Source organism: Ischnura elegans, chromosome X, assembly GCF_921293095.1.
Source record: "Ischnura elegans chromosome X, ioIscEleg1.1, whole genome shotgun sequence".
NCBI lineage: Eukaryota > Metazoa > Arthropoda > Insecta > Odonata > Coenagrionidae > Ischnura > Ischnura elegans.
The window spans coordinates 28399668-28424503 of record NC_060259.1 but is presented as its reverse complement, the minus strand read 5'-3'; the positions used below and the strand labels follow the sequence as shown (position 1 = coordinate 28424503).

The 24836-nt window shown below is 38.4% G+C and overlaps 2 protein-coding genes across 8 annotated transcripts in view; both read left to right on the top strand.

Moving 5' to 3' along the window:
- Nucleotides 1-1710, top strand: part of LOC124171663 (atypical protein kinase C) — a 65825-nt gene extending 64115 nt beyond the window's left edge. For all 7 annotated transcript variants that reach the window (XM_046550889.1, XM_046550888.1, XM_046550890.1 and 4 more), the window contains one exon: nt 1138-1710. In XM_046550889.1, the coding sequence (XP_046406845.1) occupies nt 1138-1225 (88 nt within the window). In that variant the 3' untranslated portion in view covers nt 1226-1710. The remainder of the gene's footprint in view (nt 1-1137) is intronic.
- Nucleotides 1711-9981: 8271 nt separating this feature from the next.
- Nucleotides 9982-20649, top strand: LOC124171017 (delta-aminolevulinic acid dehydratase-like). The gene is made up of 8 exons (XM_046550150.1): nt 9982-10453; nt 10527-10674; nt 14375-14473; nt 14570-14690; nt 15313-15545; nt 15844-15960; nt 19586-19685; nt 20355-20649. Exons 1-8 carry the CDS (start codon nt 10329-10331, stop codon nt 20411-20413), a joined length of 1002 nt encoding a protein of 333 aa, XP_046406106.1. The 5' UTR covers nt 9982-10328; the 3' UTR covers nt 20414-20649.
- Nucleotides 20650-24836: the final 4187 nt, after the last annotated feature.

The following is a 24836-nucleotide window of genomic DNA, read 5'->3' as shown; positions in this document are numbered from 1 at the left end:
TTAGGCATGACATGCACATTTACCTCGTAAATACGTGTACTTGAAATGGCATTTGATGGATAAGAATGTTTACATCAGACAGAAATCCATAATAGCAGTGCCAATTTGGAGATGGAGTGCAAACATTTTTTAGCAAGGTGGCTTGTTCCTTTAGGATATTTGAAAAGGATATTAGTTGTATCAACAATATGCCCTAAGTGTCTCCATGAAGTATTAATATTCCTGTAAACAGCAGTAATCTTGTTTGAATCCTTAAATGAATATCATAATTACCAAAATGATGTGTTTCCTGGGACATATGCAACCTGGTCAAACATTTCAGCATTTTTAGTTTTTTTTCTCCATCCCCTTGAAAAATGATAGATCGAGGTTCCATTGTGTATGGATATGGAAAAATCATGTTTGTTGTAAAAGATAAATAATGATATTACTTCATCTGGCCTAGAAGTGCATTTCACTCCTGGTATTGTGGTACAAATTCTTGAGACTAAATGCGAGATGACACATTGCTAGCATTTTGTCTATGATTGGTGGCTCTATGTAAGTCCATATTAATCCCCTAGAATCCACAATTAGCATTAGGGTATGTTTATACCATGGAAAAAAGTTGCACTATAAATATGTAATTCTGAAGAAAAGAAATTCTCTGTAATCTATGGATTTATTATGCCACACAATGTAGAATTCAGTCAAAAAAGTGCTGATGTAGTCAGTGTTATATTGTAATGAGTGGGTTGTGAATGGTCCAAGACAAGAGGCTTGACAATTCCCTTTATCTTGAATAAGCCCTCGTATTGTACCTATCATCAAGAACAATTTTAAAAAAGGTATTCCTGTAGCCTAAGAGAAGTCTTAATATGATTATTCATTTATCAGCTTAGTTAATGACTTTAATCTTTATATGAATTCATTGACAAATATGATAAAATAACAATACATAACTCTCTTAGTATAGAAAAATGAGTATCACTGCCAAATTTTCGTTAATGCATCCATTATTTAGTTTTAAAATGCAATTTAGCAAAAAATTAAAACCACTTAAAGGATCTCTAGTAGTTTCCCATATTATATTATTATTGTTTTTACAAAGGCCTCTTGATTGCTGTAAGCATTATTTCATCTTCTTTTTCCTTCCAGACGTGTCATTGACAAGATTGATCAGACTGAGTTTGAGGGCTTCGAGTATGTCAATCCACTCCTAATGTCAATGGAGGACTGTGTTTAATGGTGCTGATCCCTCAAGTGTATTTATCCATATTGAGTTCTTATGACTTTCAGGCTGCACCTAAAAGTCACATGGTAACCAATTCAAATCTTTATACAAAAAATCTATTACTATTTTTTGTGAAGATATATTGAATTTTTATTTCTCTCAGCTGACAGGCATTCAAATCCCATGCAAGTTTTTGTGTGATAAAAGTTTTAAATCAAGGTTTACATATTTCTTGAAATCCAGTGCATCCTCAATGCAAATGATTTCTACAAAGAACACAGGAGATGTGAGTTTTCCTTCTTTTAGAGCCTTGTTGTCGGACAGAGTCAGTCTGTTAAATGAAAAAATATACTGTTAAAGATTTCTTCAGGATGACTACTGTAAAAAGCTCTGTCACTACTATTTTAATCCAGTTTATGTAATCAATTGCTTTTTGTAGTAGTGTCAGCTATCCAAGCAAAAACGGAGACTTAAAATTCAATTTGTTTCATATCTCTTCCTCTCAAAAAGCATGCATCTTAAAAGTAATGCCCCACATTGCTGTCTTGTGTTTGACCTCTTTCTACCTGGCTAAGCCTTGAAGGCTCATCACAGGAGTACATGCTGTAGGTGTGCTGCTTTACTATAATGTTCTGCATGTGCCAGTTGCACATGATTCAGCTTTATTGCTCTACTAACATGGGTGATGTTATCTGTAATATATAAATTCTACTGTTCCTGTCTTCCTGTTATTTGATAATCACTATGAGGCATCTGGAAATTAGAGATGAGGTTTTTGTCATAAAATGACTCCCGTCTGGAGCAGGTCCTTTTATGGTCAGGTCCCTTGAAATTAAAATTAATTGTTTGAAGTAGGTGATAAAAATTTGCATGAACTTAGTGAAAACCCTGAACTTTTAGACTAGTGTTGGAAGTATCTTATTTCCCTTCTGTGTAATATTTACTGGTTCGGAACACTTTTTTGTTATGGATAAACCACTCTGTTGGATTGAGCCATCAATAATGGGAATGGTGCTTGTCGGAAGTGCCATTTGAGCCACAGATAACTATTATCTGTATTACTTGTAGACCAAATACTTTTTAAGTTTGTTTTTTAAATATTGGGCTAGCATAACTTATTGCAGAAGCAGAGTTGATGTATTCTTACTATAAATGCAAAAATACTTGAATTTGTTTTCCCTCTAAAATTTGCCTGGTCAACGTATCAACGGAAACAGCTTTTGAACATTTGGTCTTTATACAGTTTTTTCTTTCTACCAATCTGATGTCTGAGTACTCATTGGTTAGGCTGCAAGTATGGTGCAGCATATTCCCTCTTCTTTTGTACAGGTCTTTTATTTTATGTATTTAGATGCTGGGTGCTGACTTGATGAATTATTGTTAAAGAGGATAAAGTATTGTTATGAGATATTGAGTGAGCTTGGTAAGTAATTTAAGGCAGGTTGATTGATTTGTTTATTTAATTTATGAGACCCAGAAGGCTATTGTAAGCTATATTTAAGGTTAATTTGTGATAAATAATCTGGAGTGAAGTGGAAGTCATTGACTAGGCTGTGTGGCTGCTGATGAGAACCCTGCTTTTGAGTCCAGTGTCGATGTCTCCTGTTGTGTGGCTGCTGTCTAGCAGCTTGTGTTGAAGTGTTATGATGTTGGTGTTATCATTCAGTATGGAGTGTTGAGCCCTCCCTACCCCAAAGCTATAGCCATAAATAAATTTTGGGGGGTTTATGTGGGGAGAGGATACGTTTGGGGAGGGTACACTTAAGACCTCATCTCCCTAACACTTCTGGAGGTTGAACTCCTGGACCCCCCCCCCCCCTGCTTGCTATGGCCTTGGTTTACCCCACAGTTTAATTACCAGTATTTTAGTAGCAGCACGGAAAAGGTTGTTTGACATTCCAGTTTTAAATTTTTTTGAAGGGGACACAAATCTATGGAGTCTCTATTTATGAATTATTTGGAACTTTGCTACATTGAGGATGCACAAAACCAGTGATTTTTTCACTTTGTGACAAAATTGTATATTTTCAAGAGTTAAAAAGTTAATGTTTATATATTTAAAACTCATTTGTAATAATGCTGTATATTATAGTATTCAGATTAAAATTAATTTCCAGTTTTAATTTTGTTTTTACTTTGTGGCAAATTCTAAGTGCATACTATCATGTCATTCCATGTATATGTGTATATTTTACTCATTTTTATGAGCCTGCATTATGATTTTCCAAGGAAATGTGTACTTATTATTTATGAATCTGCTTTTTCCATTGTTCAATTTGTATATTCAGCCCCTTGCATGACTTAGGATTGACTGATAGATGTAATTCTTGACCACTTGCAAAAAAACTGGAGGGCTGAAATTTTGCACAGGAGCTGGTGACAGGAAATGATTCAGAATTTTTCCCTACTCTCTCTCGATTCCACTGGCCTCAGGTGGCGTTTGGGTTAAGTCCTTGCCTTCCACACAAGAGGACACGGGACAATAAATAATATTTGTTTGACTCATGTACCGACCCTTACCTTACTTACCTGTATGTGTACCTTAGTCCACTCTCAGCTCTGCATGCCAAAGTAATTGCTCCATGTGCCTCTTAGGGGCATGCAATTGGTTTGCCACTCTGGCTATATGTGTCATATTTGAGTCAGGGTTCAGAGAGGCCTAACATGGTTAGTGCAGCCATTCCTAGAGTTGCTAAATGGAAGATACAAAGCTCCCCTCATGGAGCTGGCCATACAAGTGGGACGTTGAAACTTCTTGCTGGTGTTACATGATGTGGGAGGTGAATATAATGGTGTGATAACATGTTAATAATGAATTAAAATTGAAATCTCCTAAATTGATGGCTGTGTAATTGCTGGAAAAAAGTGATATTGAGAGTCTGTGTGGTATCAAGTACTCCACTGCATCATATGTCTCTGAGTGATAAACCTTTTCTTTGAATTTCCAGGAATCAGCTTCAGCTCAAAGTACATAATGCTCTAACCTTTTGGTCCGGTGGTTATGAATGTAAATATCAGCTTTGTAACTTTCCAATAATTAGGAATTTTTTTCACTACCAGCTCTCTTCACGCAGTGACACCAGCAGGTGGATGTGCATTGTATATCCGTAAATGTACAAATGCAAGTATGTAGGGGTGAGAGGAGAAATTTGGAGGGCTAAGGTGCTGATGGATGATGATGATTATTAGTACATCCTACTTGTAAAATTAGGACTTAAAACACTTTATAATGCTTAAAAGGGTATATTAGTGGGCTATATGTGAAGTAAGTTATTTTTTGTCTTTCTTCTCCATATTTTGACCTCTATTTTTTAATGATCATAAGTATGTTGGAGTTTAGGTCAAAATGATGCAAAACTTTTATGCCGACATTCAGGGCTTTAAATGAAAAACGAGTGTACAATATTGATACTTCAATAAAATTTAAGGTTACAAACAATATTTTTTACAATAATATGGTATTAAAAAGGAGGACACAAGAATTTTGGCATAACTTTTAATAGTTAATTTGTTTAATTGAGTTAATAATTTTTTCGTATTTTGTGGTTGGCTCTCTTGTCCATGGTCCTTAAATTATTATTATTATCTGAGAGGAATCTTTTTCAAGGGTTAGAGAGGGTCTACCAGTCAACGTTAATGAACTTTTCTGTGTTCCTGGCAATCTTCACTGATACATAACTGAATTCTAGAAAGCAACTGTTATCTCCTGTGATAATCTTAGTTTAATGAAACTATTTCATGTCCATGTTCTCTTTAAGCCTCTGCCTACTCATAGAACCTCAGCTTATGCCTCAGCAATGTAAATGCTTAATTATCCTATGGAGGAATATCAATTTGTAGTGGTGATGAAACTTTTGTTTTTGATCTTTCATTATCATTTTCCCGTAACTTCCTTTACTACCTGCCTGTCTTTAACTTTCCACTATGTAACAGATGTGCTACATGTATTCATCTAGTCATTACCTTATCTTACTCTTCGCAATAAGAAAGTAAGCAAGCTTATAGTGGCTGTTAACGTCTGATATTTCAAGAGAGACTATCAGATGTCTGAAATTATTACTGGTATTTATAATAGAATCTTTTTTTAAGGGATGCCCTCCAACCCTAGAAAGGCCTAGCCAATATTCGTAACTCGTTATTTTAGCAAAAAATATTTATACTAGTCACTATTGTATCAAAAATAAATTCATATTTGAATTTGGACAACATGAAATGTTTGTTTGTGAAAATTGTTGACAAACAGCATAGAACTGATGTGAAATGTATGGAAATGAATTTGGAAAATAATACCAGTTTTTTATAGTGCCCACAAATCTGTGTTCCGGGCTGCCCTCAGGGACTGTCCTAGGCCTCAAAGTTAAGGGGCCGATAATTTAGATTAGTAAAAGGGGGCCTCACACTCAAACTATACCCTGGGCCACAAAAAGTCTGTGGGCAGCCCTATCTGTGCTGACCAATTTCAGTTGTGATTTTTGTTGGGAACTGGTACAACAGTTTGATTGGGTGTCTGAGGTAAATAACAAATTTCTTTCCCTATTACAAAGATATGCATTTGAGATTTAATATCATCAAAGGACTATGGTACTTAAAAGGTGAGTTCTGAGTAAGAATCATAATCCAATTAAGTATCAGAAATTGGATATAAAGATTGTAAAGAAAAAGTTTTATCATTTAGAGACAGCCATCACGTAGGTTATTATAGTGAAGGGCCAATGAGTGAAAATTTATTATAGACTGAAAAGGCGGTTCAATTTCAAATTCACACATCGAAAGAGCATCTTTTACGGGTAGTGAATCAGGTACCAATATCTGTCACCCAATTATATCAGTATATCACACATTGAATTTATATGTAATTATTACAGAGTTATTCCCAATAAATTGAATGAAAATTCATTACTTCCATGAATTTGGAGAAGATAAAAAGTTTATGGCGTAAGGAGGTGATCGAAGAAACTTTTTCTTCCTCATGAGATTTAATCATAGGCATTTCTTCAATAGCATCTACTTCCTCTGACTGATTTTTACGTGGATCTGTAGTTGCAGAAATAAATGGCTATAAAATACGGCATTAACTAATTTTTTAGCCACCACTTAACTTCAAGACCAACTTTGCTTAACTCCAATAACTATCTTCATACGTACTGTATGGTAATTATGAGTTTGCCTTTTGTATAAGTCGTTTCTCTGTAGCACATTGTTTACCCGTTGATAATATCTGCTTGGGAGCAGAATGCATCTCCTTTTAATTGCCGAGGAAAACAATCAAATTGTTGCAAGGAAATGTGGTGGTCACGTGACGTGCGATCGTTGGCTTGGCAGTCAGTGCAAGGAAACCATGATGAAGTTATTGGTGGCAGAAATAAATCGTGTTAGCTGCGGTGCAACTGAACTTAATTTTTTGACCTCCTCGTCACATAGGAAGATCTTAAATTGAGCCTCATGTTGATTTTTGAGCGCAATGTGTCGTCTCAACTGAGGAGACATTACCAATGGCTTTATCAGATGACTTCGACCACAAGGTGTGGAGCCCTATAGTTCTACCGAATGTATCGAGGAGATTTAAGTGACGATTCCTTGGATCATATTCTACAAACAGAAGGCGAAAATCACAAAGCACAGCAGTGATTGTGCAAAAAGTCCCCTCAATTTTTCTTGGCGACTTCTAGTCGTTCCTATATTTAGCGGAGAGAGGTATATTTTCCTTTTTAACCTTTTGTAAGACTCGATACACATAATTTGGTGGAGCTTCAATGCATATAAAAGCACGTATGACCACCCATAAAAACTGATTTCATTTAAACAATCATTTTTGGAACCAGTGGTGGATACATATGGGGGGTGCACTGGGCACCCCCCTCCCCTGCTAGCGGGGCTGCCCACATTGCCGTATCACAATTTCTGATTCTTTTATATCATAAGATAGCATTGTCTTGAATATGCATATAATCAGTTTAAATGAAAGCATCTCAAAATTTGCATGAAACTTATTTTTCATTACAGTAAAAGTATATAGGTAGCTCAAAATATCTTTTTTGCCCCCCTTGAGTTTTTTCTGTATCCATTATTGATTGGTACTACACATAAAGATAAAAATTGCTCACAGAAACACAAACGGATCCATGAGCATTGCCATGATGGGTTTTCCATGTACATCGATCGGATTCCTGACACAATTGGACGAGTCGGAGTTGTCCATGTCCTGTATAAGCTCAAGTCCAAACAGGATTTAATTTATAACAGAATTGATTGGCGGGCAATAAAATACCGAGAAGCACTATTTTATCTATCTCATTAAAACATGGAATGTTTTTTATTGATGCGAATTTTCTTTGCTGATTTTTTTCATTTAAGTTAGACTTTAGAACTCTATGGACGAAACTGAAGTCATTTTAGTGATCTCATAAGACTTCAGTTCTACTTCAATGGATTCCATGAATGAGTGCTATCTGGCTATTTTTTATCCGTAACATCCATGGCAAATGAAAAGGAAAGAAACAAAAATTAAAGTCATGAATAAATTTCAAGAGCTACGACTAATTTAAATGGGAAAATATTAAGATGGTATTCATAAGTATGAAGGAGTGTGGCAGTTTTACTTGGGTGTAGCCCTTGGCTGCCATACGACGAGTATCTGGTTCAAATCCCTCACGAGTCTTTGGGAATCTCTAGTCAAAATTCTTGAAGTTTGGGGTGAACCTAGGAAAGGTACTGTCCCCCTTCCCTGAATCTGCTGAGCTTTATCCTCAACTATTCAAACCAACCCTCAAATTGATTCACTGAGTATTTGGATGATTCCAACACAAAACTGCGAATGGTCGGAAAGTTTCCTTCGTTTGATAAGGTATTAATAATCCTTACTTAAACCAAGCGCTACCTGCTAGCAGCCTGCATCGTATCGGCGCTCATAGCCTCGCACCAAGGTCACCTCACTTGGCGGCAGCGGGAACCAGAACGACGTCACACGGGAGTTTTCCCGGCATCCATTCTTAGCCGTCGCGTTTTCGCGCGCTTGAAATTTTTCACTTTTCATTTAATCGCGAAAAATAGATAACGTCATTTAAAAATCTAAAAAGTGCGAAATGCATACTCCACGAGTAAAAATCTTTCGATTTAGGCAATGAAAAAATTAATAGGAAACCACCCTATTGTGACAAAGAAGTGAACGAAACAACATTCATTTTAGGTTCATTGTTTTCCTGTGATTCTGGTGGATTGTGACGGGCGAAAATAATCGACTCTTGGGTAACAATCGATTACTCGGTCCCGATTGTTTTGATTATTCAATCGATTAGCTTCCAGTTAACATCTACTACCATGGCCCTGGTACTAATCTCCGGCTCTAGAATGTTGCCTCGACGGACGCTTTTACCCATAGAAGCTCTATGCTTTTACCCCTCAAAAGCCTCCCCTCAAACACAACTCTGGGCGCAGTCGCGCTATCACTATGGTAATTATGGAACTAACTGCGCTGTCGAAAGCATATAGCACCGCCCACAGCGCAGTTAGTTCCATATTTCCCCTAGTGATAGCGCGACTGCGCCCAGAGTTGTACAGCGCAGTTAGTTCCATAATTCCCCTAGTGGTGGCGCGACTGCGCCCAGAGTTGTGTTAGAGGGGTAAAATCGTCCGTCGAGGCAACACCAAACACTTCAGAGCCAGAAAATGTCGGGAGATTAGCAACCAGTATAAAAGGACCATTTCTACTACTTTCGATAATTAATGCAGATTCACGTCTTAGTAATCAACAGTTTTGCATATTTTGGCGATAATGTGAGAAATTATTAGACGAATAGGACTCCAGAGGAAAATTATTCTCATTTAGGCGATATCATTAAGCGCCAGAGGTCAATGATTGCGAGTCCCTTATTATGGTCGTGTAAATACAACTGATGCGGCTCTCTGCTAATGATTACACCAGGCCAGTGAATGGTCATTACCAAAAAGGAGGGAGTGAACCTCAATGGTTATTACAGTTATAACACGAATATAACAAAAGAGGATACTCAATTGTCTCTGGTGTTGTCACCCACGGCGCATTTAAATGAGTTACAAAAGTTGCCACTCGCGTCGCTGATGGACGTTGATCCAAGTTTCACAAGTAAATTACGAGATGAGAATTATTTGAGACGATGTTATGAATAGTTCCGTAAACATGCATTGACATCACATTTTTCTCTCATAAGCGAGTAGTTGATACGTACGTAAATATTTTGCTCAATTTTACTTTTGGTACCACACCAGGCCATGGAAGACCAGGCGATGAAATAGACGATCATGAACGTGTATACGTAAAAATCAATGTTTTGCGAGCTCACTTGGCGGTATGGTGACATTACAAAAGGAAACCTTTTTGTATTCCACAAAGTATTTATGAAAAAACTCAACCGGTTCCGACATTTTCAGGTTATTATCAAGAGTTGAACGTTAATGATAATGACCTGAATAGGTCGAAACCAGTTGCCAGTTGAGTTTGTAATGCATACTGTGCGGAAAACAACAACAGAACTAAATTCTCGGTCGTATACATCCACATTCCTCAGAGTTAGGTAGGTAGAGTCTCCCAACGGTTGGGTTTTTAATGCATACTGTGTGGAATACAACGACGTTTATTTTTGTGTCCATAAAATATATTTATTAATTACAACAATCATGCAGACGATAAAATGGTTTAACGCGTATGTCAGCGCTTGGCGATGCTTTTTTGTCAAAGGTCCTGTGGGCCTGTGATTGGTTGGTTGGCGACAGGAATCAGCCGTCATCTGTGGGTTGGAATCGAGTATGAACATACATGTGTATGTTCATGGAATTGAGCCTCCTGTATGCAGTCTCCTTGGGTTATTGTTTCAATTCGTTAGTCATTGTTGACCTTTTCAAAAGTGATTTCGGTGATTTAGTGAGACTCGTGAGGGCATCGGATTAGTAATAGCGTTTGATATCAATGTCAAGGTCGTGAATATTTCCAACATGGAACGTGCGCATTGACGGGCCTAATCAAACCATTTAAATACTGCCACACTTTTCGAAAAAGAACAGCAAGAATAGGAAGTTAGCCAATTTTTGAGTAGTGTCCTTTTCACGTCGTAGCAAGTCTCATTCAGCAAAGCCACGCAACATGAACTTTAGTGTAGATCCGAAGCACAATCTTCATAGTGGCTATTTCCATCCAGTTTTTCGTAATTGGCAAAATGCAAACGTTGGTATAGCAGCGCACAATTTAATGTATCCAGTTTTCATCCTGTGAGTATTTAAATATAGTCGTGTAAATCGGTGGAAATACACCGGCATCTACAATACTTTCCTTTTGTTTTAGTGACGATGATGAAGCTATCACTGAGATACAGAGTATGCCAGGAGTATCCAGATATGGGATTAACAAGCTAAAAGAAGCCTTAAAGCCGTTAGTGGACCTCGGTTTAGTGGCTGTTCTTTTATTCGGAGTACCATCGCATTTACCAAAGGTCATGTCCTTCCAGAACTAACTATATTTTTTCGTTTAGTGTCGATACTCTTGCAGTAAGAATCAGATCACCGTAAGGCCGCGAAAAAATTCAGAAAGAACTTCCTTTGTCAGTTTTGTATGACTCTGATTTAGGTATAGGTTTAAAGGTACTGGTTTTATCCCAGAAATTTCCATATTAGCTCTGGGAAATCTGTCTTATCTTATTTACTTAAGAATTTTCATCCTTATCTCTTGAATCGTTAGGGATCTTCTAATAGTTAAATCAGCTCAATAGCTTTTGGTATTGCAATGTTTGCACATCCATCAGAAAAATGCATTCGATTATATGATAAATTTTACTATCAAAATTGCTGTTCTTGCTGTGCTCATTACTCTCTCTACAATCTCCCTTTTCACTATTACGAAAAAAGCTTAAGTAGCCAAGGAAATTGAGGCAGTTATCTCCAAAGCACAATATCCCAAACAATACCAAAAAATAAAAGTATGAAAGCCATGAAGGTCATTTCATAAACAGTCAATCATATAATACCCACAAGAACCCCATCCTTTCATTCACTTCTGACTTTGTCATAGTTCTTAGAATGGTGACATACAAAATCTTTGAGCTATTACCATGGAAGAATTAAATAGACTTTATGCCATTGATTTTAATGGTCAGATATTTATGTTTACACTAATTTTCAATAAATTGTATGAAATACACCATTTCATAATCGGCCAAAAATTTTATTTCAAAATCTAGATAAATACTTCATGCTGTTGCAAATGTAAAATTAAGTTGCCACTCATACATGAGTTTAAAAAAATATTTCAAAGTTTACAATAATCTTGCTGTGTGGTGCTACGGTTCACACATTAGAAATACATTCAGTGGTAGTCAATGAATGTCTATGGGCGCAAAAATTGCCCTAGTCAGTCAAATTATCTTGTGGATGTAGAAACTCGTAAGTTAAGGCAAACAACTAGGAAAATGAAGAGTTTCTTCATCTACATATCGGCTCAATATGCTCATTGCACTGAGAGATTAGAAGAATTTTTATCTCCAAAATGGAGAAACATTCTCATAAATTTTTGTTATAATATTCTTTCTGGATCAAAGCATCATTGCTAGTAAAAGAAAGATTGTTGAAATGACAATAATTTAAGTTTTTTATCTGTCAACGATAAATTGTTTGAACATTAACATCCACATTTTTGGTTACACTTCTAGATTTTTTTAAGAATGCAGTAAATAAGAAAGTAAATCCTCAAACATTTGTTCCTTATTGAATTATGTGGTGTCTCAAATTTCAAGTTGAAAAACCACAGGTTTGAGGATACCCAACATTTAGCTGTTTTTCTCGATTATTGCAAAACACTTGGATTTTTTTTCATTTGTGGAGGCGTGCATGTATAATAATTTTCATCACAACCTGAAAGGTCAAGGGGTAGCTCCAGTTCAAGTCATCGTGGAATGACCCATTTAATTACAAATATGGAATATGATCAAAGTATTTTATGATATCAAGATTTTACTTCTTCTATACTTCATTCAGGAATATTAATCAAGGGGATAATGAAAATTGGAGCTGGCTGGAGAATTACAAGGCTAACTGCTCACTGATGGATTTGTTCAATCAAAGAGTAAGGTGATTAAGAATGAGGGTGGATTGGATTGGGTTAAGATATGTGTTCTGGATGGGATTTTGACTATCCCATGATCTCTGTCAATTTTAAATATTTTAATGATCTGTAAAAAAAGGTGATGGAAAATGGCATGACATAGGTTTGGGGTATAAAAAAGATGGTTTAAATGATTGTAAGATACACTGATAACTAGGGATGGATTTGTCAAAATCAAGATTTTACTACAGAAAAGTTTCTCGGGTTTTCCACTGGTTGATTTTGTACATGTCTCCCATGGGAGACCAAACGGTGGGAAATCAACCGGTGGAAAACCTGAGAAACTTTTCTGCAAGTGATAGGCCGGGAAAACCTAAGATCATGCATCAAGATTTTACTGGTTGAATATTTAAAATTAGCACAGTATGCAACCCTGGAAATAATGAAAATAATCCTTAATTGAACCAAATTAATGGCTCCAAAGAATCGTATTGAACTATTAAGGTTGTATGCAGTCATGTCGGCAACTTGTATTGAATAAATTAAATAATATTTAAAAAATCTTGTGCTTCAAGTAAGCAGTCCTAAGCCCTTGCAGTCAGTGTGAACTGGTGCTCCAGAGAGTCAGCTATGCTCCAGGAAAGAGGTTCTGAATTCAAATTTAGACCTCCACTGTACATGTACAGATCACATAAAACCTAAATCCATGGTGCGATTCATGGTCAAGTGATATATTTCTCTCTGGAATGTGTGAACATTTTCATCTGTAGAAATCACAACTTGGCTATATGGCGCTATTTTGGCTCTTAATATTACACTATTGATGGGTCGGTGCGAAGGCTTCCGTGGAGCAATGATAATGAAGGCTGTATTTTTTCGGGTTTCACCGCATCATCATTGTTATGGAGACAACAGTTTCTCCTGCATTCTAACAGGCATCTTCTGGTTGAAGTGCTAGATGCAGTATCTTGGCCGCTGTTATACAGGCAGCCTGGTGGTGTGTGTTGTCGCTGATTGGTCGCCTTGCACCCAATAACATGGGAGTATGGGGCAAAGAGTCGCTTCCACGTGCTGTGGAGTTGGTAGCTATCCTCTCGATTGAAATTATGAGGATGTTTAGATATTTCAATCGCCTCTCGAATGATCCTGGGAAAATATCGGGATTCTCTGGCGATAACTTTTGTCTCTTCCCGGTTGATGTTGTGCCCTAGTTCAGGCAAAGTATGCTCAGCCACAGCTGACAGATGGAATTGTTTATTTTTCACCGCTCTTCTCTTCTGCCGCCTACAAGAGCATAGAATTAACGTGTTAAAGCACATATTCCTCAATTTTTTGTACTTGTTTTAAAATGTGTCCAGAGAGAAACCCTACTACACCTCAGGACATTTTTGAGGGGGCACTGGAATTTTGTTCACTTACACTAGAAATATGTCTAGAACTGGCCCTGGGCATGTGTCCTCTGTGCCCCCCCTGGCTATGCCACTGGGCGTATCCACATAGAGAGTACATGGTGGACTGTCTGCCCCAAAATTCTGGGAGGTTTATACCCCGTCACCTCTCTTTTCCCCCTGCTAGCTATGACCTCTCTCTGGTCCAAGTGAGGTTCTTTGAGGATGGAAAACTCTCGCAAGTCTTGGTTACATATTATCATCTAGTTTTTTTTTGGGTAATTTTTGAGGAAGAATTTCCCCTACTATTCTTAAGTACATTTCGTAAAAGACAGCTTATAAACTCTGAACTTTGAATCTAATTGCCAGCCTCAGTGGCAGTGAGTTAAAGTCCTCACCAGCTGAACTGGTTTTAGTCACATCATGGTAGGTTAACTCTATCCAGGGCATGGGTGTTTATAATTTTCCTTGTAATTTGTTGCTAACCCCAATGTAAAGGCTGTAAAGACCTGATTTGGGTTACTAGGAAATAAATAACTTAAAAAATTTGCTTTAACACAATTGAAGGATTGAATTTTATTTTATATGCGAAGCAAGGGTTTAAGCTAAATTTAATTCCATCTAGGAAATTGAAGATTCAGTTTTACAGTTTATTTTGTATATTTTAATTTATGACATCAAAATAAAGGATTTTATTCTCATCTACAGGATGAAAAAGCCACTCATGCAGACTCTTCTCAAAATCCAGTAATAAGAGCAATACCCAAGTTGCGAGAATGGTTTCCTAATCTCGTTATTGCATGTGATGTAAGGATCTATCATTTTCTTAATCAAGTTCTTAAAAATATGCCTTAGCAAATTCATTTCAAGAATACTAATAAAAACTTTTAATTTCTATTTAAGGTTTGTTTATGTGCCTACACATCCCATGGCCATTGTGGGATATTGTACAAAGATGGTTCCATCGACAATGAAGCAAGCATTAAAAGGATTGCTGAACAAGCGGCCAGTTATGCTCAAGCTGGTAAGATTTAATTTTATAGTCCTCGGTCATTATTATTCTAAAGTGGCTTGATGCATCTCTCCTATTAAGTCTTCTTTAGGCTGATCTTTTCATCATAGGATCAAATCCTCATTGTCAGTCAGAGTCTTATCTTTAGCACCATATATCACATGATCTATATATCAAATATGGGCCTTCCTTTGCAATTTTTCTTGTTCACTTGACTTTTGACCATTATCTTCATCAGTCCATCATGCCATATTGTGTGGCAGATTATTTTCCCATGTTCCTCTGGTTTTTTTTTGGAAGGCTTTCATCTTCTCCATCATTTTTTAGGACTTCTTCATCACTCATACAGTTTATCCATTTGATCTTCATTATTCTACTTCGGGAACCCCTATGGTTTTCATAACCACGAGGATTAAGGCTTTCCTGTTCTACTCAAGCAATTCCCCATCCCTCCCCCTTCTTCCATTGTCACCAAAAGTAGCAAACTCACAACCACACATCGCCTTAGGGTGCTGACGTTATACTTGAATGTCGCAAGTGCAAGTTTACACCAAGTAGCCTCAACTACCAAAAGTGAAAATTACCAGAAAAACTAGTATTTCCTTATGAAAATGATACCTTCTTTTGAAACTAGGTGCACAAGTTGTCGCACCTTCTGACATGATGGATGGAAGAGTTGGTGCCATTAAAGCTGCCCTGAAAAGTGCTAACCTAAGCCACTGCACTGCAGTCCTGTCATATGCTGCAAAGTTTGCATCTACATTTTACGGACCATTTCGAGATGCTGCAGGTTCAGCTCCTGCCTTTGGTGACCGTCGTTGTTATCAGCTACCTCCTGGAAGTGCAGGATTGGCTGCAAGAGCTGTTGTTAGTATTTTTTATCATTTACTCCGCCCTGTTTTGAGGAGGAAGATGCTGGGGCACAGTTTTCCAACAGAAATACCTGTGGATATTAACTCTTTGCTGTTATGTGTAAACATTATGTGTCTGTAATTAATTGTAAATGCATAATAACTAAGTTATTTTAGTATCTTGAATGTGCATATCATTGTTATAGCTAATAAGATATCTCATTTGAGGAGGTGATAAAGATTAAAGTTGATTTTTTCCTTCATTTTAAACATTAATGATGTCCTTTAAACTGTTGTAATTATTTTACTTACAGGCAAGAGATGTGGAGGAAGGAGCAGATATGTTAATGGTTAAACCAGGTATTGCATATCTTGATGTAGTAAAAGAAACAAAGGACAAGTATCCAGAATATCCTCTCTTTGTATACCAGGTATGCCCTGATGATTCAGTATTTTACAATATTTTTACAATTTCATTATTTTTTAGAGTTTGTTCTCACCATTTATGTATGGACTTATGGTGTAGAAGTAAATTATAATGATTGCCGATAAAGGTTTTCCACTGTAGTGTATCTGTATTTATTTGAGCTAGAATGCCTCATAAATAGCTGTTTAGTCATTTGCAATGGCACAAAATCTGGACATTTTTAATTATGAAGAGTTACAGGTGGAGGGAAGTGGGAGAAGTGCTTGGCTTCACCAAGTCCAGTCATCGAAAAAACAATCCTCACAATCTGATAGGGCCCAAGGAATCATGTGAAATCCAAATGTCTGTGGCTTAGTCAAGAGTGAGATTCTCTCTTACCTATCGTAGCCAACCTTCGGGTTGAAGCATTGAGCCTTCCCTTCAGGCATTTGCTTCCTTGATTGGTAGCTTCTTCTTCTCAGTAGGTAGTAGTACCTTGGGGGTAATTTAGATGGGGATTATAGGGTAATTGGGTGTTCAGCCACGATCAGCTGACCGTGACTGTGATTTGCTACTCCAAGTTTAACCTCTGTAAGTAATTGATTCTTTTTATGATCAGCACAATATTTTTTTTGAACTTATGGTTCTTGAGGGACCTCATCATGGTCTCTCAATTGGCATGATTTCTTTAGCATATTGATTCTGCTCTGCAGCATATTTTAAAATATTGAAATTGTAAATCTGAGAAAAGTAAAAAAAAATGAGCCTCACTCCTCATGCTTGGCTCATGCCAAAAGCTAACATGAAATAATTATAAATATGGAGCAATTGAAGTAGCTTTTTTTATGAATATCCATGTAGTATACCTCAGCAAAAACTCTCCCCCCTTACCAAACTAAAATTTGACTTCAACTCTGATCAAGTCTTCAGTGAATGCAGACTAATGTAATTCGGGGTATTTGCCCACACCCCTAAGCTATAAATTAATATTCTATAAGATTCATCTAATACAAAATTTGAGTCTTCTACGGTTGTCTTTCACGACGTTTATTATTATTTCTAACAGCATGTGGTAGTATAATTTTTTGGTATACGTGACGTTTTTTGGACCGTGTGGTGTGCATGTGGGAGTCCAATTGCATGCTGCATGCTGGTGATTGATCACCCCATGCTAAACACCCTAGAGGTGGCTCGCAGGGTATTATGTAGATGTAGATGTTTAATATCAGTACCCATCTGCCAGGTATACGTTGTGTCAGTTGGCTTTTCCTCATCACAGTTTTGTTCCCTGTCTTGAAGAGATTATCAGGTCCATTTGATCACCGTAACTCAATGCTCAATCTTTCCTGGTCTTTACGTATGTTGTTTATTTCATTTGACTGCATTTTGTGCCCTGATTAGCAATCGAAATATGCATCATGAATGACTCATCGGTGTCTTTTTTTGTTATTGCCTATGGTATAAAAAAAATACCGTATAAGCTCGTGTAAGAGGCGCACCTTTTTTCCCAAACGTTGCAGCGGAAAATGGGGGTGCGCCTCTTACACAAACTTCTTATCTTTCCCCCCTCCCCTACCCGGTCGCAAGTCCAAGGGGAACTGAGGGGCCTTGGTTTACAGCGTGAGTCAGTCATCTGAAACCCTGGGTCAAAATCAAGCGGCAGGTAGGGGAGTTTCTCCCTTAGTGACGTGTTTTTAAAATGCTCCTGTTTGAATTTCTCGTAAGCATCGCGCCGTCACGTCGGTACCCCAGAGGTGAACATTGAAAAGATCGCGCGGGGTGATTCGCTCCGGAGCGCGCGCTAAATTTACTGCCACGAGTGGGTATCCCGCGGCATTTATACTGCATATAGTAATCGCTTATCAAACGTATAGAAACGCGTAGTTTTGAAGGACATACCTGATTCGTCAACATCTATCTTGCCGAGCAATTTCCATTACGCTGAGCACCTGATTTTTCAAAAATTATCTTCAGACGCTAATATGAGGATTTTTGTAACTGAAAATTATATTGGTGTCAAAACCTGCGGTTTAAAAAATTCGAACGAGTGTGTTCATTGTTGGACTAGCGCTGAAGGAGAGGTCGAGGGGAAGGAGCGCGCTCCATATTTCAAGCTACGAGGCTATGAGCGAAGGAGCAAGGGAAGAACACGTCCGATCTTGCATGTGACGTCGTTGAAGTGAAGAGGCGAAGGCACAGCAATGTGATATACGCAGTTTGCGTTGCCTGAAGTTTCCAGTCCGTCTCGTCTTGTTTGAATGCGCTCATGCTACGCTTGTTTCTTCCGAAATTGTGCTGTTTGGACTATGTTGAATATTAGTAGCCTTGTTTTAGCTATAAATCTTTGTGTCAATCAATTAGAGCTCAAAAAACTTAAATGCTGTCAGATATACGTCGCGTTAGGTCTAATTCTTTTTAGAACCTCGTGCGTGTCATACAATTGCTGAAAGATATCGAGATATCTTCGAGCTCAGAAGGTGACTCACCTAGCATTTGACCTCCAGAAACTCGGAGAATTGAACCTGGTAGACCGAAAAAGGTCAGTTGGTGAGATGGGGTAGGGATGAAACGCGTTTCCATTGATCCCCTGTAACTTGATAATTTCCTATTTTCCTATGGAGTCCCGGAAAGGAAAAAAAACGGCCCAGCGCACACACACCGAATTTGGACGGCCGGTAAAATATCGGCCGATATTTTACCGGCGAAGCGATGCTTGCACACACGCCGGATTTTTACCGGTCAAACGATAAGTTGCTATGTTTTTGAGCCGGCGACGGCGATCCACAGTGACAATGGCCGGCAGCTAACCGGCATTTAGCCGGTGCCGGCGCGTGTTCGGTACGTGTGCAAGCTCCAATGCTCTCCCATTGTTCACTATTGGAATGTGGACGGCCGATATTTTACCGGCCGTCCAAAATCGGTGTGTGTGCAAGGGGCCTTAAATCTACGACGTGGTTATTATCCTAAGGCGCTGAGATTGCCCCGATTGTTGTCCTATCTCTTGGGAAGGTTCATGCTATGTGCCTGTCGTGTTTTGCCTTAAAAATTTCCACGGCTGCAATTCTATTGCAATACTCCTGCGAGAGCTTTTAAACGAAATTGTTCGTGAGTAGGACAAGCAACGTAGAGCGATGACGTATGCGAAGAGAGGATCGGAACTCTTTCTACTCCCTCTTATGCCGCTATTACCGCCGCAGTTATCAAAATTTCCTCTTTCAAATAGTACTGAAAGAGGAAATTTCGATAACTGTCGAAATTCCAGGCATACGTCTGCAACACCGCACGATAGGATAAAAAAATACCGTAAAATTTTTTTTCTTTATAGCTTCCTTCCTCAAAATAGGGGTGCGCCTCTTACACGTGTGCGCCTCTTACACAAGCTTATACGGTACTTAAAATAAAGTATCTGCATGAATCCTCTGCCAAAAATAGCTTGGATTTGAGTTTGAAGTGTAATTCTTTGTGAAATCTCATGATTATGCCGACAAAATTACTTTTGTGCAGATAATTAGGCTGTTTCAGATGATTTAACATGAAACCTAAGAATGTGGTTGATATTATAAGGCTATATTTTGTATTGTATGTAATGTCCTATAAATGACCTATGAGGCTATTTTTGGGCTGACTTTATTATCTTAAATGTTTTCTAGGTTTCTGGAGAATTTGCTATGCTTCATCATGGTGCTAAGGCTGGGTGCTTTGATCTGAAGTCAGTTCTCCAGGAAATTCTGACTTGCATGAGAAGAGCAGGTGGGTGCAGGTTTTCTTATAAGAAACTCTCCCATTAAATATTTAGGTAGTGCTTTATACCCTTTTTGTTTTATGTGCTTGAGTGGTATGTAGATTGTCTCAACTGATTTTTATCTTATATGTATGCATCAGAATACCATTTACTTCATTAAATCAGTTATATATTTAATATGTTTTATGTTGGAAGTTAAATTAATTATTGGTTATGGGCAGACTATGAACTGTAATTATATCAATAAATGGAGTGTCAGAGGGGCAATGGGAGTGCTACTAAAGCCTTCCACCTGACTATGTAACTGAGCATATATGATGGGTAAATTCCTCCTTTTATTAAGTTTGCAGTGGAAGAGAAAATTAATTATACTAATGGTAAGTTATGAGTGCCACTGGGACTCAGCTGAGTGTATCAGGAGCGTCTCAAGTGGTTCATTGAGTCACAGGAGTGTAATATTCATGGCAGAGGTTTCATGTCTTCATTGAATGATTTGATTAATGGAGCGTTGGCTCCAGTTTACCACCCTAGAGGCTTCTCGGAAAGCCTTTAGTCACATGTATGATGCTCGGTGCTCATTGTGAGTGAGGACAGGGTCCCAAACTTAGTCTAGATCTGCTCTCTCATATTTTATCAGCTATTTTATATGAATATTGACATTATGATACCTATTTCAGGTGGAGATGTCATCATTACTTACTTTACACCATTAATTCTGGAATGGTTGAAAAAGTGATTTTCTTCTGTTAATGGTAATCCATGAAGATTACCTCATCCAGTTTCAAGTGCCAGTGAAATTTTAATTGTATATAGATATATATTTGTAATGAATTATTTTTGGATGAAGTGGACCAAGGGATATTGTTGTTGAGGCGCAAGTGCTCATTTGTATCTTTGAACGTTTGAAAGTTTACTTTGGTGTCAATAAATTAGTAATTTAGGCTGAAGGAGAAATTGCTCTAATTGTGGAAACATCCTTTTGTTTTTATTTGCTATAGCGTATGTTGAAGCATTCCTTTTATGAAAACTGGTTTATTTAGACGATTTATCTTCAATAAGTGCTTCAAATAATGTAGACAGGAATTGAAATTTCGACCAAGAAGAGGAGATTCCTCGGGTAAATTGCTGCTTGAACCAGGGCTGCCCAAGGAGTCTTGAAGCATGAATGGGGATGAAGCATTCTTGCTCACCAAGAAAGTGGACCGTTACATAGAATAATCTCAGCCTTCCTGAATGGGAAAATTTGAGTGGGCACCATGTAGGGGCTTTTGAATCGTCCTGCCACTCATCATAGGCGACAGATAACTAATATTTGAGCTCCCACCAATCAGTGCTGAGCGCTGCGGTGAGACAACAGGTAATGGAGTGACTTCAATAAATGCCTAAGGCCCGTTGCACGTGGAAGCGGACGGTCCGCGCTACGCACACGGGGCGCGGAAAGCGGTCGCCGTTGTTCACGTAGGCGCGAGCGAAATCCGTCCGCGTCCGGCACAATATCAGCTGTGTGCAGCTTGCCAAGGTAGAAGAACGTCTTACAGCCAAGTGCAATCCAAGTTATTGCTGTATTCCAAGTTCGAAAAAACGGAAGAAAAGTGCCCGTCAAAGGAGGTTTTAGGTGCACCCTATTGTGGCACGAAGAACATTAAAAGCCGCTTTAGTGACCTTATTTATTGAACTAAGCGCTGATGAATATCATTTTTTTATTGCCTAAATCGAAAGATTATTACTCCTGGAGTACGTATTTCACGCTTTTAGATTTTTAAATGACAATATCTATTTTTCGCGATTAAATGAAAAGTGAAAAATTTCAAGCGCGTAAAAACGCGACGCGTAAGTATGAATGCCGGGAAATCACTCCGTACGTCGTATTTCTGGTTCCCCCTCCCGCCCGGTGAGGTGACCTTGAAGCGAGGCTTAGCGCTGATACGTCGCAGGCTGCTAGCGGGTAGCTGAGTACCTTGCTGGCTGGTAGCGCTTGGCTTAAATAATGATTATTAATACCCTATCAAACGAGGAAAACTTTCCGACCTTAGCCAGTTTTAATAAGTGATTATTAAGACATGTTTCCTTGAGCTCTGCGCCTCATGCATGCATTGGTAACCTCAGACGATGTATAACTCCTATCTTCTCCTATAGAAACTAGGTCCCTGTGACGTCACGTGGAGTGGCATCGCATGGGCGCCAATCTGGCCCTTTTCAAATGAGGATAAAAATGGACCATTGCCATTCGTCTAAACCGGTATTTCTAAAACGAAATAATTTGTATATTCTGAATACACTAATGGTGGGTAACGAATCGCAATTATTGCCTTTTGTTTTCTTTGATGAAGGAAACTACCCTATTATTTTCTTAGTGTGAATTAGACTATCCATAGCGAAAAGACGCACTCGCCATGCTATCTGCAAGCTCGCTCTAATTCTACTGACAAATCTACTTGGTCCGCATCAGCCGTCCGCGTTCGTGTGTAAGCAGTGTAAGCTGTAGTTGGGCCGGTACGGCGTACCCCCGAAAATCCAAACTCGTTATAAGCGTACCGGTTAAAACACCTTCGTGGCCGGATGTATAATACATTTTCAGCTGTTGGAATTTTTGGTGAGTACCGCCTAAATTTTTTTCCAACTACAGCACTGTGTGCAAGCGCAAATCTGTCTCCGTGGCCCGTACGCGCGCGGATGATCCGCGGGGCGGAGGGGCCACGTGGGTGGCTCCTCCACTTGGGGATGGTCCGTACTCGTAGTTAAACTTCCATTAACGTCGATGGTGAATGCTCAGTGAGCGCTTTGGTGGGGAACTTGAAATGCAAAACATTCAATATGGCGCCCAGCACTTGTGTATACTTTCGTGTAGCGGCTGCGAAATATCCTTTAATTCCTGTGATAAGTTCATACCTTGTGACTCTGCCCCGAATATATATCACTCTAAATGTACGGGCCTTAAGGATTTATCGCTAACAGTTCTTTACGAGTCGCGTGATATTTATTGGAAATGCCTTTTGTGTCAATCGTCCAAATATTTCGTTGAGAATCTGGCGGCTGACATGAAGTCTTGAAAAAAGAGGTCTTTGCACTAAAATTGACGTCTTTCCCATGTTTAGAAAGCAATAGTTTCACATTTGCTAATTCCGTGAAATCCGCTTCGTCTTATAGTTCCTTGAATGAGATTTAATAATTGATCAAAGACGTCAGTAGACGTTGTTATTATTATCACAATAAACTGTTTGTAAACATTGGGTGACTAATGATGAAGTTATATCTCAGCATTATGGGACGTAGTGTTGCGGATGTTTTGAGGAAGTGCTGGTAAACCGGTCAAATTAAAAAAAATGCTGGTGTTATCGTACTAACAAAATCTGACATTACTTTTGAAGTGAGCTATGTGCCACATGAGCTTCTAATAGGGAACTTGCATATATTTCAGATATAATCAATAGCCCCAAAATTATATAAAAATATATGTTTGCATACCTCGGTGAAAGTTTTTTAATTATTTTATGACGTGGTTTGCGATATTTAATGCATCAAAGTTCACGATAATTTTCAAATGCAAGTGAGAAGCGAAAACGCCCGATGATTGGCTGGTAGAAAAGTGACGTCATAGTTCAGTACGAGGAGGCACGGCCATAGTAGAGGTTGCATACTTGAATACATGCGACGGCGTGGTTATGATTCATTTATTGAAGTGCAGACGTATCGGAGTTGTTCATTGTGACTTCAGGGCTATTATTTGATCTATTTCTCCTCCATTGAAAGCGATAGATTGCGTAAAGATGAAGGAATATGGTTATTCTTAGGCTGATCCTAGAAAGCTTCCTATTACAGATTCCATCATGATAACAGGGTATTTTAGTGAAACTGTAGACTTCGTCGACGCCGAAAGTCGATGCCGATAAATGGAAAGGTAGCTGATGTGCATCTGAAATGTTTTATTGTTCATAACAAAGTGAGACTTGCGTATAATATTGACGAAAGCGTATACTCATGTGAAATGTGTATTCTTTTGGCAGTCCGGTAGAGATTCTTATGGTGAACTTATTTCCACCTCGAAGCTGTCGATGATACTTTCAACTTAAAAATACCTTGCCTGGAGGGCGACAGGAAGCTCTGAGGAAGCCAGACTATCAATGTTTCAATTTAGTAGCGATAATATAGACGAACTTCCAACACAATCTACCATCTTGTGACTCAAAAACCCCGAAGCCACTTCCTATTCTGCAGAAAGAATCGGTCAATCGAACTTCGATCAATATAATAAACACAACGTCTTCAGGTGTTAAGAAGTTACTTTTGTAATGAAAGCCTTCATAAAGTAGCATTAAAATGTGAATATTTTCCAAACAGAGTATTTAATACATTTTGGGAGCTTTTCTCACGATATATCTGAAACCTACTCTAAAGGCGAGCTCATCGTCATTGTTGTCACTTAAAAATTCCGTATCGGAAATCCTTGAGGGATGACCTTCGACGATGACCGTGATCACCTGCACTTTCACTATCCCTGGAACCCGTGGTGAAAATATCATCTCAATCCAATTTCTAATTGGTTTTAACTGGGGAAAGAGCAACATAGAACTGCACATTCTTTGAGCAACTTTGAGTTTGACTTTCCCTCAAACACCCCATTTCCCCTGTGGTGCACATCAGTCCTATCTTTATACGATGGCCTGACAACCTTTAAATGGATCCTTGGTTTATCCTGAAAACCAACTAAATGGAAATTGCTGATCCACACGTCTTCCTCTATCTCCACAGTTTCCAAATCAAGAGCCGCGGAACATTCCTCTTGTGACTCAACTTTTTCTGAAAAGCAAGCAACGGCGTAGAATAAAATCAAAGAATGCTGCGATTCATTTTTTGTGACCAACTCTGGATTCCATTCTTTTTCCATTTACAACTTCCTTTATCTTTCGGGGTAAACTATGGGACAAGATAATGTTTAAATATTTTCATTAATTTATTACAAAATATAAGTTCTAAAAATACCCAAAAGCCATTTTATTAATCCGCACTGATGAGTGTAAATTAATGTGGAAGATGAACCTTATTCGCGCGCTGAGCGCGGTCCGTCCGGGTCCATGTGAAACGGGCCTAAGAGCTCTCACTGACAATGAGCTCCACCACACTGATAGCAAATGGGAGAAATTTTGGCTCTCACTTCCCCT